The sequence below is a fragment of the Crotalus tigris genome, unplaced genomic scaffold, assembly GCF_016545835.1.
Source record: "Crotalus tigris isolate CLP2741 ecotype Arizona unplaced genomic scaffold, ASM1654583v1 scf7180000018585.330925593:3314079, whole genome shotgun sequence".
NCBI lineage: Eukaryota > Metazoa > Chordata > Lepidosauria > Squamata > Viperidae > Crotalus > Crotalus tigris.
Window position 1 is genome coordinate 2,582,939 of NW_024097088.1, and position 17,268 is coordinate 2,600,206.

The following is a 17,268-nucleotide window of genomic DNA, read 5'->3' on the forward strand; positions in this document are numbered from 1 at the left end:
TTGCTTCCATAATCCCCTGGTGCAGCCAGGTTCGTGGGTATGGTTAAGCCACTGGCCCCAGCTTAGAAATGGCTCCCGCAACTGGGCTTAGCAAATGACTCAACGACATAAATGTTGGGCTGAATTGTCATAAGTCGAGGACTATCCGTAGAGAAATGGTGGGGTCCAGGGTCCGAAGTTGACTGTGCAGGAAAATCCCCTTTATCTGTGAATAAAGCAAACACGAGCAGGCCTGATTTCTCCTTGGAGCGCAAGAGGGTGGGCAGCTAGCAGAGGTGGGTGGGCTGCCATGCTTTGTCCAGGCCAGATTTGGGCACAGCTTCCACCTGGTAATAACGGGCAGCACATTACAACCTGGGCTGCTTGTGCTTGTTCTCGGAGGGTTAATGAGTTCTTGAGAATAGAGCTCCTCCTTGTTTATCACATGTTCCACCGACTTGTTAGAAATTAGGGTCGGGATGGAAAACAAGGGGACGAAATGGTGGCAGAGGGTATCACAAGGGATTGATACGCATCTTTTGGGTATCACAATGCCATCCTTCCGATTTACATGCCAATAGAAGGACTGACAGGCATTGTGTGTGCCTGTACAGTTAATCTTGTTAAGTTGTGATTGCCACTTAATCTGCTTCTTTGTGCTGGGTAGAGAAAATGAGATGGGGAGCTTTGCAGAGCCGTGAAAGCAGGAGGCGGCCAAGTGTGTTAGCCAGGCATTAGCCACACTCCCTTTGTGTGGCTGGAGTTGCTGGCCAGGGTTTGTGCAGCCTCAGCTAGACAGTTGGATTTGGAGCAAGAGACGGCTTCAGCTAAGACATACACCCTGGTACAAAGGCTGAGCCAAAGCGGGCTAGCTGGCATTGTCCCTGTTGGCATTCAGCACCTTGGGAAATATTTGGGAAGACCAGGCAGTTCCTTTCTAATTCACCTGGCTTAATAGGACATGATTTCAAGGAGTTGCATTAAAAAGTTGTTTTTCCTACTGGATGGGCCTGTGCTTGCATTGGGGGATGATCTCTGAGCTTTGCAGCCTAGGAATCTTTTGCTGACCTTGAGAGCTGAAAGTTTGGCAGTTGGTATTTTTTTTACCCAACGTTGACTTCGTTTGACAGGAGAAGAACATTAGGAGAAGGAGCATCTGTTCTTCTCATAGGAACTGTGATTTTGGCATTTTGTGCTGGAAACAGGTGGGCCCTGTAGAAAACGAAACACGGATGGCCAGGAGCCCTCCGTCTTAAAGCATCATCCGGAGAGCAAATGGGGCATTTTGCCATCTCCTTAAGCAATACAGGACAGCGGAGATGGACATGGAAGGCATAATTTCAGATCTTAAACTCCTGCAGGAAAGAATGGCAGCCTGGGCACGTATGGGGTTTGTGTGTTTGTGTGTGCAGAAGTTTGTTTTTGTTTTTTTAAAAACAACATTTATACAGGCAGTCTACATGTTGGCAAGGCTCATTTTTACAGTCTCATTTCGGCCACAGGTATAAACCAGATTTTAAACTGGAGGATTTAATTCCTTGCCAGGAGAACTCTCCGATTCTATCTCTAAATTTCCCCATACAATCCACTTCTCGACAACCCCTTTTTGCAAGTTAGTTTTTGCGTATTAATCTCTATCCCTTTCCTTCCGTCCAGCTGAATCAGCGCGATTAGAAAGTATTTTTAAGTTTAGGTTCCCTGCTGCAGAAAAGTTTCCTTGGCTGATTTTTGTACAGAAAGCCATTTCTTAGACGTTCAGGCTGGGGAAATTCCATTGTTCGGTCTTCTAGTTTGTAAATTCATGGCTGCGGAGGGCTGCTTTGATTAATATTACAATCCAGAATTCTTTATGGTATTTCCAAAATAATGACCAACCTTCCAGAAGTTCTGTTATCGTATTTATTCAGTCGTTTATAGCCATTACCCCAAACCTCCCAAGGAAACAAATTTTGTTCCCCCGAAGGAAGGCCGTTAGCTCTTTCGTGTCATTCTGATTTCTTCTAAGACTGCTTGCAGGCCTGGCTAAAATAAAAGGATTGAGTCACTTTTGTGTCTCTCCTTCTGTAATCTGAGGGAGCTATTTAAAAAATGCAATACATTTCTTGGCGCGGATTTCTTTCCCACATTGAAAGCAAATTGTCAGCTCAGATGGGTTGTTATTTTTAAGTCCAGGAGCTGTTTATGTTAATTAAAGCAGTTGATTTTTCTAAATTATGTGACAACACAAACACACATTGGCCCTTACGATTTCAGCAACCTGTCCCTTAAATGAAATAGGGCTCCTTTGCACAGCCTTTCCTTGTCTTTCCTTTTGTCTATTTTGGCTGGGCTCTTCATAGCTGAGGGGCTCCCCGGGAGCTGAGCAATTAGCACCCCCAACTCTGCTGCACCAGGAGGGGGCTTTCTCTAAGTTACACCCCTGCATGTCCTTCCTCCGTTTTAAAAGATGCATTATCACTCTCAGCTCAGTGATCATTAATAGGACACTTTCTCCAAAAGCTGAACTCACTAGTTATCACAGGCTCAGGGTGGTCGTTTTGTGTGGTGTATGTATGTGTACGTGTGCACATCCATCCAGAAATTCAAAAATGCAGCTAAAGGCCTGGGTTGCATTCAGGCATGGAGCAGCTTACCGTCTCCAGTTCAGAGCAGAGCCAGCTTCCCTGGGCCAGAACTTTCTGCAGCCACGATAAAAGCAGAGAGGCCACATCGATTCTCTGGCCATTCTCTGCCCTGGGGCCGTGGGCAGCGGCTCTACCCTTGTGATGCTTATAGCAGCGCTGTCCCCAGATGACCTTTGGGGAGAATCAGGCAGGCAGGGGGAGCTGCAGGATGGGATCAAGAAGTGTCAGGCCAACGTGTTGGTTGGATGGGAGGGGAGCATCCCTTCCTTCTCCTCCTACAGATGAGGGGCTGTGCAGGAGTCTTGCAGAAAGTGTGGCCTTATCTCACATTGACGTCTCCACTGCAGCCAACGTTGGCCCAGATGGGACATAAGTGCCATCCCCTTGGCTATTCAAGGCATCCATCACAAGAGGGGTTGACCTCTAGCCAAGAGATGAACCAAAGTTCATAGCAAATGCCTAGTTCGTATTTGTGGGAAGAACACTCAGAGCTCTAGGCTAAAATGGGAAGGCTAATCCCCCCCCCCCCCAGATGGCCAGCCCTGTTGCCAAGATGAGCTCATGAGCAGACCCATGAAGACCCCAGCAGTTGAGCCGTCTTGAGCAGCCCTGGCTGAATGGCATGAAATTAACCTGTAGAGCTGTGATACCCTGTGTAATGGGAGATGAAGCAGCTTTATTTTAATGGATGTCTTGGATGTGCTAAAAGAGGAGCAGACCACATGTTTTCGAAGCTGACCAGAAAGGAGCCCTTGGAATTATTTGTTCTATTGTGCCATGATACCAGCCTGATAGCAGAAACGTCAGATGGAAGCCAGACCATCTGGGGGCCCTCCCAAAAGGCAGGAGCATTTAGCTTGTTGCATTGTTCAGGGAAACCTTAATTTAACTACAAATAAGGCTCATATTTCATACACAGTAGTTATGGAAATTCTTTCCTGATGGCTTCCAAACCTCTTGGAAAAGTCTGCTTGAGCTTTCATGACTTATATAATGTTCTTCTTCCACTTTTTCTCTACTAGAGCAACCTTGTGTGGTAGGCTGGGTTGCGAAAGTATGCACTTGCGTGGCTGAGAATGGATTTGATCTTCCCAGCCCTTGTGTAGGACCACATACTGTCTATTAGTAAAAAAAACAAGAACTTTGTTAAAGAAAGGCAAGTAAAACACAAGCAACACACATACACATACATGCTTTTCCTAGAGTTAGGACTTACTAACACCTTTGAGTCAGCAGATGGAGTAGCATTTTTTATTCCAGCATACTGATTCAAGAGGTCTGCCCTCTGAAAGCCAAAAGCCCCCACCCTCAGTCTGTGGTGTACCCTGCCCTCTCCCCTCCAGCCACATGGAACTGCCAAGCTGATTGAATGTTCTGCAGAGTTGCCAATTAAAACAACGGATGTTCCCAGTAAAATCTTGGCTTAGGAACTCAGTTGCTTGAAATGTTGATAGCGGATTTTCACACATCTAAGCCCCCCCCCCCCAAGAGGGTTTATTCTAAACGTGGCTGGGAAGCCTTATTACCTGAGTGCAGGGCCAGGGTGTCCATAAGCTTCAACCTTGACCAATTGAAGATGATAAGTGGACCAACTCCCCGGATTCTCTGGTCATCATGGCTGGCTGAGAATTCTGGGAGTTGAAGTTCATGACAGGCATGCTGTGCTAGTATTATCATGATTGGTTGTCCCGTCAGCCAGATGTTCAGATTAGATTTGGCATTTTTGTCCATCTATTGAGTCCTTCCCCTGGAATACTAGGTAGATGTGGATGTTTTAAAGCAGAGGTCTCTAACCTGTAAGGCCGCAGCCCATTACCAGTCTGGCCTATTTGCAACCCCTCCCACAAAACCATCCCCTTCCCCTCCTCCCCCCAGCCACCAACCCGGAAAGGTTGGGGAATGCATTGCAGGATGTAAGCTCTAAAGCTGCCTTCTGCAATTGATTGGTGGTGATCTTGTCGATGCCATGGTGTTCAAGTGGTGCTCCAGATATTTTGGGATTGCACCCAAGGTGCCTATTCCTGTAGGTGTTCTTTGCTCTCTTTTGCCACAGACATTCTACTTCTGCTTGCAGATCTTTGTATTTTGTGATTTTCTCCAGTTCTCTCTCTTCTGCTGTCTTCAGGAACTGCAATATCCACTATCCAGACTTCTTGATCTTTCTGATTGGCAATAGTTAAGTCTAGGATGTTGGGTGGCAGATGATTGATTGTCTGTTATTTCAGTTGGATAATGGAAGGGCCAGTGAGGATATAATCACAGGGTTTGTAGCCTTAGAAAGCTCATTTTAGTTTTGCAGAATAGCACACCCAAATTGTATATTACTACTTAAAAGTTTTAGTTTATTTTTATTACTACTATACATTTTATTACATCCTCCCTGTTGGAGTGTTTTTAATTTTTGTTTGTTAAATATATTACATGTAATTTTTTTAAAAAACCATCGCACCCTGTCATGAATTTTCTGTGCTAATATCTTGCATAAAATGCAAAGTAAACGTGGGATACACTCAATAATCCATTTTATCTTGGTCTCCCGGGATTTCTGCTTCTGAAGATCTGCCTTTCTTTTTTCCACAAACCCCTCAGGGTCGGTGCACTCGAGAAAACTGCAAATACCTTCACCCTCCACCACACTTAAAAACACAACTTGAAATCAATGGGCGTAACAACCTGATCCAGCAAAAGACAGCCGCTGCCATGTTTGCACAGCAGATGCAGTTCATGGTCCCTGGAGCCCAGCTGCAGCCGATTGTAAGTGGCAGGAATAATTCTTTGGGTAAGGGCCAAGCTTGGGGGCTTCTTGGGATAGAAAGGCTAGAGGTAAGATAGGGGTGCATTTCCACCAAGATGAAGATGAACGAGGTGACACCGTTGAACGGCACAGGTCGCACCTATCAGGGAGTCCTCAACATAAGTTCAAAAAATTGTCGGTGACTTCAAGGTGGGGAAATGCATTGGAGCAGGTGGAATGTCAGCAGAATCCCTGACCTTCCCCAAAGCCCAACATCAGCATTCAAAATTGGTACTTTAGTGAAGAGATCTAAGGTTGTCGTGTGCCATTCGCCACTTACCCCTCCAGGTTATTTCAGGACAATGGTCCATGCGTTGAACAAGTGGGACATAGTCCACAAAAGCTTCTGCCCTCATAAATTGGATGGTCCTTTGAGTACCACAAGACTCTTGGCAGATTTTGTTCAAGAGACCCAACATTCTGACTTTGTAGGCTTAGATGTTAATTTTCTGGACTGTGCTTTGTCCACGCAGACAAGAATACTGTGTGTTTCCAGTATGTGGCATCCATAAGAGTAGATGGAGGAAACAAATCCCCCCAAATGTAGGTGTCTGAGTGTTGGGTGAATCTTTTCAAAGCAGCATGGTGCGTCAGCCCTTCTAAAGAACGGGGAAAGAGTGGATGGTGGAGGCCCATTGACGAATATTGAAAGATGACCATCTGCCCAGTGATAACAGCCTGTCTTTGCTTGCTCTTCCCTTACAGACAACATTTCCTGTGACTCCTTCGCTTGCAACCAGCCCCACCATGGCATTCAGCCCCTACTTAAGCCACGTTTCTCCAGGGATGGGCTTGGTGCCTGCAGAGCTCTTAACAAACACACCTGTTCTGGTGTCCAGCAACCCTGCAGTTTCAGTACCAGGTGGCCCCGCGGGGCAGAAACTAATGAGGACAGATAAATTAGAGGTATTTGCGTTGGCTTGGATTTCATTGCCGTATTTCATAGGGAATTGATAGGAGAATTTAGGTGCGGATTGCTCTGTTTCTGTCAACCTTGTGAGGTAGTCCAGACAAGAAGCACACCCGGGAGAATTAACTATAATTTTATTGTAAGGCTACATTAATAGAATGGTGCCATCTGAAAGGACATTTCTTCCCTCTTGCCCTTTGCAGTTCCAAAAACTTAAGAAGGGTCCCTTCTGAGACAATTGCCATGCGCCTGTTCTGTGGGCAGGCTCAGCTGCCTCTTATCCAGATATTACCCTGTCTCCCAAAGCCATTTCCACATAGCGTTACTGTATAGTTTCTCTTTCTGTCTTGCAAATTGATATGGCCACCCTTCTTAAACAAACTGCGCAGAGTGATTGTCTTGAGAGTTACATCCGGGCCAGCAGGACCTCCCCGTCTGAATCCCACTTCTGCCTTTCCAGGTGTGCCGAGAATTTCAGCGTGGAAATTGCACGCGAGGAGAGAACGACTGCCGCTACGCTCACCCGATCGATATTGCCATGATTGACACGAACGAGAACACGGTCACGGTGTGCATGGATTACATCAAAGGCCGATGCTCCAGGGAGAAATGCAAGTACTTTCACCCCCCTGCGCATTTGCAAGCTAAAATCAAGGCAGCTCAGCACCAGGTGAATCAAACAGCTGCAGCCGCAATGGTAAGGGAGCCGCCTCCGGCGACGACTTGGCTGAATGTTGCGTTGCCCCACAAAGGGGGGACGGGGTGGGGGGCTTGGGGGTGCCCCTTCCCCTTTTTAATAGAGTCACCCTCCAAAGATTTCAGAACCCATAGAGCAAATCCTGCCATTTCTGTATCAGAAGCCCCTGGAGGTGTGTTTGTGTTTCAGACAGACGGAGCTCCTTCTGCAGAGCGCCCTCCTCTGCCTACTTTCTCTCTCTCAGTGTAGAAAGTTTACAAGAAAGAGCCAGGGAGAATTTTCTGTTTAAGATCAACCTGGTCTTTACAAAGCCGATTTATGCCATTGTACCCATACCTGTATCACCCTGTTTCACATTAAGATGCCAATTGTCCCAAAGGGGCTTTTTCAAGAGGCAGCTGGACTTTGTGTTTTGTTGAAGACGTTTCGTTTGTCATCCAGGAAGCTTCTTGGATGAGAAGCAAAATGTCTTCAAAGAAAAACAAGAAAGTCCAGTTGCCTCTTGAAAAAGCAACTTTGGGACAACCAGGACCTGGATGACCGAGAATCTCCATAGACATTAAGATGCCAAGCATCAACTCTGGGTTTTCGATGGGTCTTATTACTAAAAGAGAACACCTTGATGGTCAAGCTGCTCATCAGTGTTTGGAAGAATTGGCTCACACGTTCTTGGTTGATCAGGGCTGATTCCCGACATGCTGTAACATTTGTCACCCCACCTCACCCCAGTTCATCTTGAATTCATGCTGTCCCTTGTCAGCATACACTTTATTAGCAGTGTGCCATTTAACTCTCCCACCCCACCCAGCCTTAGAACATTTTACTGATTGCTTATTTTCAGAGCTGGGTCATCCGAACTGTCGCGTAATATTCACTAGCTCCCCACCCCACCCTCTCCCCAAGTCTCCAAACTTCTATCGGACATTATCTCTTTTCAAACTTTTCATCAGCTGCCAACTGGTGCTGATGAATGGCAAAGCCTGCCCTCCTGCGCCTTTTAAGGTAGTGCAGTAATTGGCTGGTGGGTTGAGGGATCAACTGGTTGATTGATCGATGGGCAAAACAGAGACAGAGAAAGAAACATTCACCGACAGATTTTCAAAAGGCAACTCTGGTTTGTTCCAGCAGCTGTAAGCAAGTGGGGTTCTATAAATCAGGGATTTGGAAGCCAAAGCTGAAAGGAATGGGAGGCAGGCCTCCTTCACACCAACTTGTGTGGGCACGGGGGTCTTTCAGTCTCATCTCTCCCCCAAGTCCCGGCATGAAAAGACTCCAGGAAAGTTGGTTTCACTCTGAGCAGTGTTTAGATGGAACACTTCCTTGGATCATGCTTGTGTTTGGGACTCACTTGAGAGCGGGCAACTGAATTTCATTTGTGCTATGTGCCATTGTGTCCACAGTAAAAAAAATGACAATAAAGATTATCTAAATCTAAATCTGTTGGTCATCTTGAAGAAAAGCAGGGTGTGGCTGGAAACACATCCAGAATTCCGGCAGGTTGTCTCAAAATTCTTTGAGAATAGGGGGTTCCTTCTTAAGTTTGGAAGAAATCTTGATATTTCAAATATTTCTGGACAAGTGCTACCTATGCTACTTACTAATATTTCACACGTCCAGTGCATCCCTTTTTTCACAAATATTTACTCAATTTGGTTACACGCCTCCAATTGCTTGCTTACACAGAAGTAAACCTCGCTGAAAACAGTGGAACTTGCTTCTGAGTAGGCTCTCTGAATTAGAACCAAGAATTCAGCCCGGTTAATCAGCCCTAAAAACCAGAAGCTATCCTCAAAGGGCAGCTAGGCAAATTGAGAGCCCAATTTCACACAATCTAGTCTTTATTCCCTAGTGTTCACTTTAAAAACGGAGATTTTTATCCAATGAATGTTTAAACCAGGAGTGCCCAACCTTGACTACTTTAAGACCTGTGGGCTTCAACTCTCAGAATTCCCCAGCTAGCTGTGCTGGCTGGGGAATTCTGGGAGCTGGTCTTAAAAGTTGGCAAGGTTAGACCTCTAGTTTAAAGAAAGGAGTGGGGGAGCATGGAAATATTTTTTTGCACATTACAGAGACATTAGATGAGAAACCAGGGTCTGTTCTGCAGAATAGCTGTAAAGGCCAGGGATCCATACTGGGAGTCCTTCAGCAAAAGAGTGTCCTTGTTCAGAAGGATTTGTGATGGAAGCTTCATCAGGACAGAAGCTCCACCCCTCGTTTTCCACTCACACTGTGATGTCATGCATGCCACGAAAGGGGCGGAGCTTATGGCGTGGTGCTGCTTTCATTCCCCCCCCCCCCCCCAGTGAAGGGTCAGATCCTACTGGCCTTTCCCCTGCCGCATGATTTGTGAAAACGGGAATGGAAAGTCCTGTGCCCAAGCTTCACACTTCTCCAGGGATGCCCCCTCCCCGCTATTCTTTGTCCAATTTAACTGTTGCAGACCTCTCTGTGGTGCATGCATTGTTGTCTGGTTTTTTGTTTTTTCAAAAAAAAAAAAAATTACTGTGATAATGCATTCATTTTATTTTATTTTTTTTTCTCTCTGCCTTCTTCACAACGTTGCTCTCCTTTTTGACACATCTCTGCTTGCTGTTTTTTGTGTTGTGCTTCAACCCCCCTTCCTCAATACCACCATGTACTCGCTGCCTGCTAATTAAGACTCAGCCAGCTCTCCGATCACAGAAGCGACCCCTGGAGGCAAACTTTGACCTGGTACTTGGAGCTTTGCATGTAACCATCCTTTAGATTGCATGGAATACCTTAGTATTCATTTTTTCCCCTTTCCCCCCTCCCTCTCTCTCGTATTTCCTCTCCTTTGTGTCTGGAGTCTGCCTATCACACGAGGAAAAACATATTAACGTGTACATACATACAGTAAAAAATAGGTTTGCTTAGGGCCTCTGATGCATCTCTATTTTTGAGGTACGTTTAGGGGGGGCAGTGAGTAGCAGATTGGGTGAAAGCCCTCACGGCAGGTGAGTGCCTTCTCCATTTAAGCGTGATGGTGAAACAAGTGTGAGGATTAGCGCCTTGTGATGCCACAGGTGTTCCAGACAAGATGAGCTGGTTAGAAAGTTGCCCAGCCAGCCCAGGGGCAGAAAATCCCAATGAAAGGAGCCTTTGGGCCAAATTCATCCTGTCGCCAGATCCACTAAAAGGCCCACACCTGTGCCTTATGACAGAACGTGAAGGGACTCGGCATCTTTTGAGTTTTGCAGCCTGGGAGAGAGTGTTGAGTACTGCTTGGGGCAAAAATATGATCCCCAAAATCATAGAGCAGGAACTAACTCAGGGGTGGGCAACTACAGCACGGTTGGCTCAGGAATTCTGGGAGTTGAAGTCCACAGGCTGTCGTTGCCCACCCCGAGCTAGCTTATACCCCAACTAGTGGATGTCAACTAGATTTCACATTTAGACAAGCATTTGCCAGAAGTCTCCTTCTGGCTTAAGTGAAGACTTAGCTCACCTTTGGGGTATGTTTTTTCTTTGTGCACCTGTCTTCTCTCAACCACTCTGCCCAGGATAGCCATGTTTGACTGGCTTTGCTTCTGCTCTTATCTGTCTCTCGCTCAACTCCCCTGCTGCCCTTGGCCAGTTTTTAAAGCCCCTCCCCAAAACATAAAAGCCATCTCTCCTCCTGTTGAAGAAAATTAAGTCTTACAGATGGTGTGATTCTTCAGGAACTCAAGTGGGGCAGAGAAGCTGCTGCTACTGCTGTGGCTTGCATGTGCACACACACACGCGCCAAATTCTGCTTTGTTCCTGCCCCAGATGCATTCACAATTTGGGTGTCAGGGTGAGAAAAAGACATGCCTGCAGACTGAGCACTCTACAAATTCTTGGCTCATTACGAGGAGAGAAAGTCTTGTCTTCTTCATCTACGCCTTACAAACATACCACGTAGGGAAGTGTTATTGTTTGTAAGCTGCCCAGAGTTCCTGAGAGTGAGTGGGCAGCCATATAAATCCTCTAAGTAAAAGAAATAAGAGAATTGAACAGGGGTGAAGGCCGGTGTCCTCCGGCACCGCATCGGCCCTCGAACCAGAAGCTGGCCCAGGAAGTGGGGTGACGTATACACCTGTAGCCAGCAGTCTTGGCATTAACACCTGGGCCTCCCCTGCTTCTGATAATCCTCCCCTGCTAATAGCTGTATTTCTGACCTTAGCTGTTAATGTTCCCTGTATGTGTCTTTCATGCTTGTTGCTTGCACACCTCTTCAACTGCTTCTGGGCAAATGAAAATTATTCTTGATTCCTCCCCCTTTCTTTTTTAATTCCCTCCCTTCTTTTTTTCCTTTGAAAATTGAACTGTTACCTACCACATTGATACCCGCTGCAGTTTGAGAATTCCAATAGCATCTTTGATAGTTGAAATTTTGTGTAAAGAACAAGTTAAAATGTCAGCGGGTTTAAAAGTTACTTAACTGTCAAAAATAACCCAGAGGAGAAGAAGACAAGCAGAGCTCCTTCAGTTCTGGGACTTTTACTTCTTTCCCTTAATGGAGCCTTCCTTGACCCAGACGTCCTCCAGATGTGCGAATCCCCCCTGCCTCTGTGGCCTTTCCCGACCTCTTCGGAATTGAAAGAGCTCAGTGGAGGGAGACCTGGGCCGGCCATGGCAGTTAAATTGGCTTTAAAAGCAATCTGGGATTTGTGGCGATGATGATTGCTCGCCCGCTCGTTGGTTGGCACAGTTTCACTTCTTCCGGCTGCCTCGGCTGTCAAGGGGTGAATTCTGTCCCAGCTCCTGTTTCTCAGCAGTTGCAGGTGATTTGAAGATCACACCAGCTCTCCTGGTCCAGCCATGCTTTGACTAAACCTGGTTTTCCCTTTTTCCTCCCTCCCCCTCCCCTCCCCTTTCCACTGGCTACGGCTCTTCCTTTCTGCAGGCGTTGCCACCTGGTGCACTTCAACCTTTACCAAAGAGGCCAGCACTTGAAAAAAACAACGGTGCCACCCCAGTCTTCAGCCCAAGCGTTTTTCACTACCAGCAGGCCCTTGCAAACATGCAGCTGCAACAGCCTGCCTTTATTCCCACAGGTAGGTGCCTTGGCTCTTCTCCCCTCGCCTTGCCGTGAGGTGGTCTGACTCTCTGCTGAGCTTTTGCCCAGGGCAGCTGTGCACGACTTCCCTCCCTGCTGTGAGCCTCCGGTTTGCTGGTGCTGCCTGAGCCAGGGCTGTCCAGTGAGGGGGTGGGCAGAGAAAAGGCCCCCTCCCGAGGGCTGAATGACAGGACTTCCTCTCTCGCTGCCTTCCCAGGGTCTAAGACAGTTTTCCAGTTGAATTAGTGGGGAAGCAGCATGGATTTCTTTGGGAAGTGGGTGGCCAGGAATGTCGCCTCCCTTTTGAATATCTTGGTCTTCTACAAGTAGCTTCTCCAATGCGCATCTAGATGCTTTCTTGGATTTCAAAGAGTAACGATCTCTCCTGCTGCTGTGAGTAACCATCACAGGCGGGCCTGTTTCCCTGTCTCCCTGCCAGTTTTTGATAGCAGCTCCTCCCTCCCTCCCTCCCACCCACCCAGGGGAGGCCTCCCTTGCAGGTGTGAACTCTGCTCTTCACCAAATATTCATTCAGGTGTTCCACCGGTTTTGTACAGCTAGCGTACAAAATTAACATGCGGCCTGTCAAGACTTTCCAAGAGGTTTAAGATAAAACATTGGCCAGTGGGCCGATAATGCCAGCCTGGCTAAGCAGAGGGGGCACCCGTTATCCACTCTCTCCCTTTGGGACGTGGCTCTCTCATGCAGGCTTCCTGCAGAACTGGCAAAATAAGTTTGCAAAATCTGTCCTGAGCGCGGGGGGCTAAATTAAGCAGGGATTCAGAGAGTGGATTCAAAGCTCACCCTGAACAAACCCCCTGCATAAAATCCAAGCATATGTTTCCCCTTTGGCCGTAGCGCCCACATTTAAACGGTTCAATTACTGTTGGATCCGAGTTCTGTGTGGGCATGCTGTGGGCACTGCCCCACAGAGAACACCCCCCTGTAAAATAGTCGTGTTACTCAGAATGTGTGCCTGTTAACCCACGGACGGCTTTACTAACCGAATGTCCCTTCTGTTCATCTTTTCCACGCTTCACTGCATGACGTGCAGGGTCTGTGCTGTGCATGGCACCCGCAGCAAACGTTGGTAGGTTTTTCTCCACAACCTTTTCCTAACACAAATGAGGCCTTTGGCTCAGTGGGGTCGCTGGTGGGGAAGGAGGAGGAGGAGAGTGGTAAGGGTGTGTGTGTGTGTGTGTGTGCCTAGCAGTGTCCCATGATATGTCGGGCTGAAAATCCACTGTCCCTGTAAAGGCTGAAATGGTTGTGCAAAGGTCTCTGTAGTGTGGCCACTGGGATCGTGCAATCAGCGGAGCTGAGCTTAGATGAGCGTTAAAAATCAATCCTCTCCCTGGTTGTTTTCCTGCAGCGGTGCCCGTGGCAGCGTTTCCGTGGCCCCTTCTCGTCTCCCTTGCTTGCCTTTGTTCAGCTCTTAATTTCTTCCTGAGATAACCAAATGATTCTGGCTACAAGCTGTCACAACGGCATCAAATCCATTCCATGATCCTTGCCCTTGGACCCTTGCTGACATCTCCCTGTAGCCCAGTCTGATGGGCTATGTAATGCTGTGATGTCACCTCCAATGTAATTCCGGCTGGACTAGGGCCATCCTGTGTCTTAATCCAGAAAGGAGCTGGACATAGAAGGGGAAAACTGGGGGGAGGTTAAGAGCAGGGACTGTTTTGTATTTCCCTGCCCGTGGGAGTATTTGGATACTTAGGATTCCCAGACATATTTCACCTCCTCTGAAAGTTAACTCTTATTTCACTTGGCTTACTGGGAAAACATTTGGTGGTGGTGCCTGAGGAGTCAACCTGTAAAAGGATGAATTTACAGCATTTCTGCTGGTTCTGTGAGGAGGAGCTTTAATCAAGCTTAGCCTTATGCTTCTGTGCAATCCTTTGGAGAACAAGATTCATTACAACTGCTGTTTCCTTCACGTCTGTCCGTTTGCTTTTAGTGCAGACATTTCCTCCCCCCCTGGATATTTTGTTTCCCCTTGACTAACCTTGATGAGGGAGAACAGAAGGCTGGCTGTGGAAGTTGACAAACAAGTTCAACAGAGAATGTAAAATTGGGTCACTGAAGGCAGCTTTCTTCCTCCAGACCACAAGGGGCATGTTAGTTGATCGAACCAGCAGTGACTTGCTCTACTCTAAACTACTTTGAAACTAGCTCCAGATGCCTTTGGGGCTGTTCACATCCCTCCAACCTAACCTGGGATAAGTAATTTGGTGAAGATGTGGTTCCAGGACGCCCAAGGCCCTTTTTAGGCTCTGAAGTTTGTGGTGACTTGATCTTTCTACCTAGTTTGCTCCTTGGGACAGGAGGTGGGCCTTTAAAGGTGCTACTTGAGTTATCAGCCAGGGCTTCGCGTTTCTGCAAGGGGCTTCCTGGGATCCAAAAGCCAACCCTAGTATTTGTCTTCTCCCTCACCCCTCAGACCCCTCACCCTGTGGGCAAGAGAGAGACTCAAGGTTTGGGCCCTCGTCCCTTGCCGTTAATCAGGCATCTCAGAACCCCCCTTTCCTTGGTCTTGTCAAATTGCAGCCCTCCTTATGCCTTACCTTAAAAAACCCTCAAAAACAAAGGCCAAATGCCCGTGTTCCATTAAAATCCACAGGCCACTTTTAGTCTTCCTGTTTTGTTATTTTTGAAAGCTGTTAGATGTTCCAGGCACTGGAGTTTTTCCCCCCTCTCCCGTATTCTGCTTCTGGGAGAAACTGGGGTGGGCTCAGGGGAAAATATCCGGACAGCTGAACTGGGCTGCATCAGCACCCACAACACCATTGTGACAGAACCAGCAGAAGTTTCCCCGAGGCTTATGGGGCGACTGGAAAGAACGCCAAGGAAGCCACCAGAGGGTGCACAGAGGCAAACAAGGTCCAAGAAGACCCTTACTCACAAGTCAAGATCGGTTGGGGTCCTGTGTGCCTGTAATTGCTATGTCTCCTAATTAGTTGCAGACAACAGACCTGCTTATATTGCCCCTCCCCCCTTGAGAAAACGTGGTTTGGCTATTCGTTCCTTTTCCACCCATCTTTGGAAATTTTGACCCCCACCCCACCCCCACCCCGAGTCTTCTATACATCATTGTTCTGCTTATAAATGTTTACTGAATGTTGAGAATATTTTAGTTTTTTTTCCTTAATTATAATTGTAATTGGCTTTTTCCCCTTTTTTTCTCTTATTATTTTCTTGTTCTCTTCCCCTTTCCCCGATGCTGTTTTGCTTTGCTCTGTGGTTGCATGCCGCATCCTGGTGTCTCCCTCCATGACGTCACCACGGCTTGTTGCTGTGACTCCTGACACGCCCCCCACCGCGTTCCATAAACGCTCCACCCTCCTGTTTTGTTGCTTCCATGGTTCCCTACCGAAAAGTTCCCATGATGCACGGTGCTACGCCCACCACTGTTTCTGCAGCAACTACACCCGCCACCAGCGTTCCTTTCGCTGCAACTGCAACAGCCAATCAGGTTTGCCCCCTTTCGATAGCTTTCTTTCATGGGGTCGGAGGGGCCAGGAGCTGGCCCAGGCCCACGGGGGGGCCCGGTGCTTTTTGCCAGGGGTCACGTAGAGGTGGGGACAATAAGGGCGCTGCTCAAACCCAGTTCGGTCAGGGGCTGCTCGTCCTGATGCTCACATTGAGGCCACTGGACTGGTCTGGAAACTCTGCCAACTGGTGTGTAGGGGGTGAGTGGTGCCCATTCACAAGGGCACCTCCCCAAACCCATCTGCACCCCCACCCTCTCTTTATGAGCCTTGAGGAGAGGCCAATGCCTGCATCCCATGAAAGGAGACTGGTCCTCGGAGATGCTGTGGATCTGCCACGGGGCACAGGCCTTCTTCATGCATGTGGGTGGCATCACTTTGAAGCAAGGGATAGGGAAGCGCAGAGGATCCAGAAGTATCACACTTCTACATCAGCCTTCCCCTCCAGATGTGCTGGGGCAGAAGCTCCCAGACCTGGCAGGCTAGGAGCAGCTGTTCAGGGGGCTCAAGTTTAATGAGGAGGAGAAGAGATTTCTGCCAGCTCATTGCATGAAGCTGGCGTCCTTCCTTGGAAGTGGCTCTCTTCCACCACAGAAGGAATGGAGTCCAAGCAAGGGTCGCCAGAGAAAAGAGGACCGCTCTTCCCCTCATACCTTTTAAAAAATGCAGTGGGCGCCTTCCCTGGTGCAGCCAGTTGCTCTGCCCTTGGGGTGCCAGTCTTACAATGGGGGGGGGGCTCCTTCCAGGGAAGCTAACCATCCTGTAAGAATTAACCAGAGACAAGATGCCAAGCACTGAACTTGGGGCCATGCAAAATATATTGATTAGGAAAGATCAGCTCCCAACCCATAACCAGCTTTCCTGACAGTCTGCCAAAACTTGTTGCTATGATGTAATGTTTTCATGGAAGTGAAAGGGAACAAGGATAAATCTGTGAAATCTCCCCGGTGTGTTTTCAGCTCATTTAAATTACACTTTAAGATGAAGGTCTTCTCCCCTCCTCCCCCCCCCTGGTTCTGGCCCTGGAGGTGTGAGCAAAGCTCCCTGATCTTTCCTAGGGATCAGTTGCTGTCTGGAGGAACCCAGTGCCCGGTCAGGGGGAGGGACCAGTTTCAGTCTGCTATGATGATGATGGTTTCGTACTTAATATTCCTGAAATTACTTGATGGCTCACTTGCACCATTAATGTTATAGCCAGGGCAGGGTTCCTCCACTTCAACCACTTTAAGAGGTGAAGACCTCAACTCCCAGAATCCCCCAGCCAGCATGGCTAGCTGGAGAATTCTGGGAGATAAAGTCCCCACATCTTAAAGCTGATACAGTTGGGAAAGACCGCATTAAAAGCGATGCCCAGCAACTGTCAAGCGATGCTTCCTTCAAGTGTGGTGATCCGAAAAGGCCCCCGACCTTCTCTTTTCTGACCATCTAAGCCAGCCGGCTGTGTGTGAATCATGGAGAGCGGAGGAAGAAGGGGCCATGAGGTCAGAGCAACATCACGAGGGCATTGTGGTGTAATGGCATGGCCCTTGCACTTTGCCTTAGAATTCCTGAGGGGTCTGGAACTTAGCAGAGAGCATTAACCCTTGAGGGCCTCTTTTAATGGGACTCCCTTCCTTGCTTCTTTGTTTTACTGTAGATCTCCCAGTTATCAGTCGATGAACTGAACAGCAGCATGTTTGTGTCACAGATGTAGAAGCAACACAACAGTAAGTTACGCTTCAGCTGTGTT

The 17,268-nt window shown here is 47.8% G+C and overlaps 1 protein-coding gene across 3 annotated transcripts in view; it reads left to right on the forward strand.

Annotated features, from left to right (window-relative positions):
• MBNL3 (muscleblind like splicing regulator 3) overlaps positions 1-17,268 on the forward strand; it is a 41,282-nt gene that overhangs the window by 20,674 nt on the left and 3,340 nt on the right. For 2 of the 3 annotated variants that reach the window (XM_039354784.1, XM_039354782.1), the window contains exons 3-9: positions 5,193-5,357; positions 6,103-6,303; positions 6,768-7,004; positions 11,893-12,043; positions 13,100-13,135; positions 15,429-15,523; positions 17,176-17,245. In XM_039354784.1, coding sequence (XP_039210718.1) covers positions 5,193-5,357; positions 6,103-6,303; positions 6,768-7,004; positions 11,893-12,043; positions 13,100-13,135; positions 15,429-15,523; positions 17,176-17,232 — 942 coding nt within the window. In that variant the 3' untranslated portion in view covers positions 17,233-17,245. The remainder of the gene's footprint in view (positions 1-5,192; positions 5,358-6,102; positions 6,304-6,767; positions 7,005-11,892; positions 12,044-13,099; positions 13,136-15,428; positions 15,524-17,175; positions 17,246-17,268) is intronic. The other variant, XM_039354785.1, reaches the window with a different exon arrangement.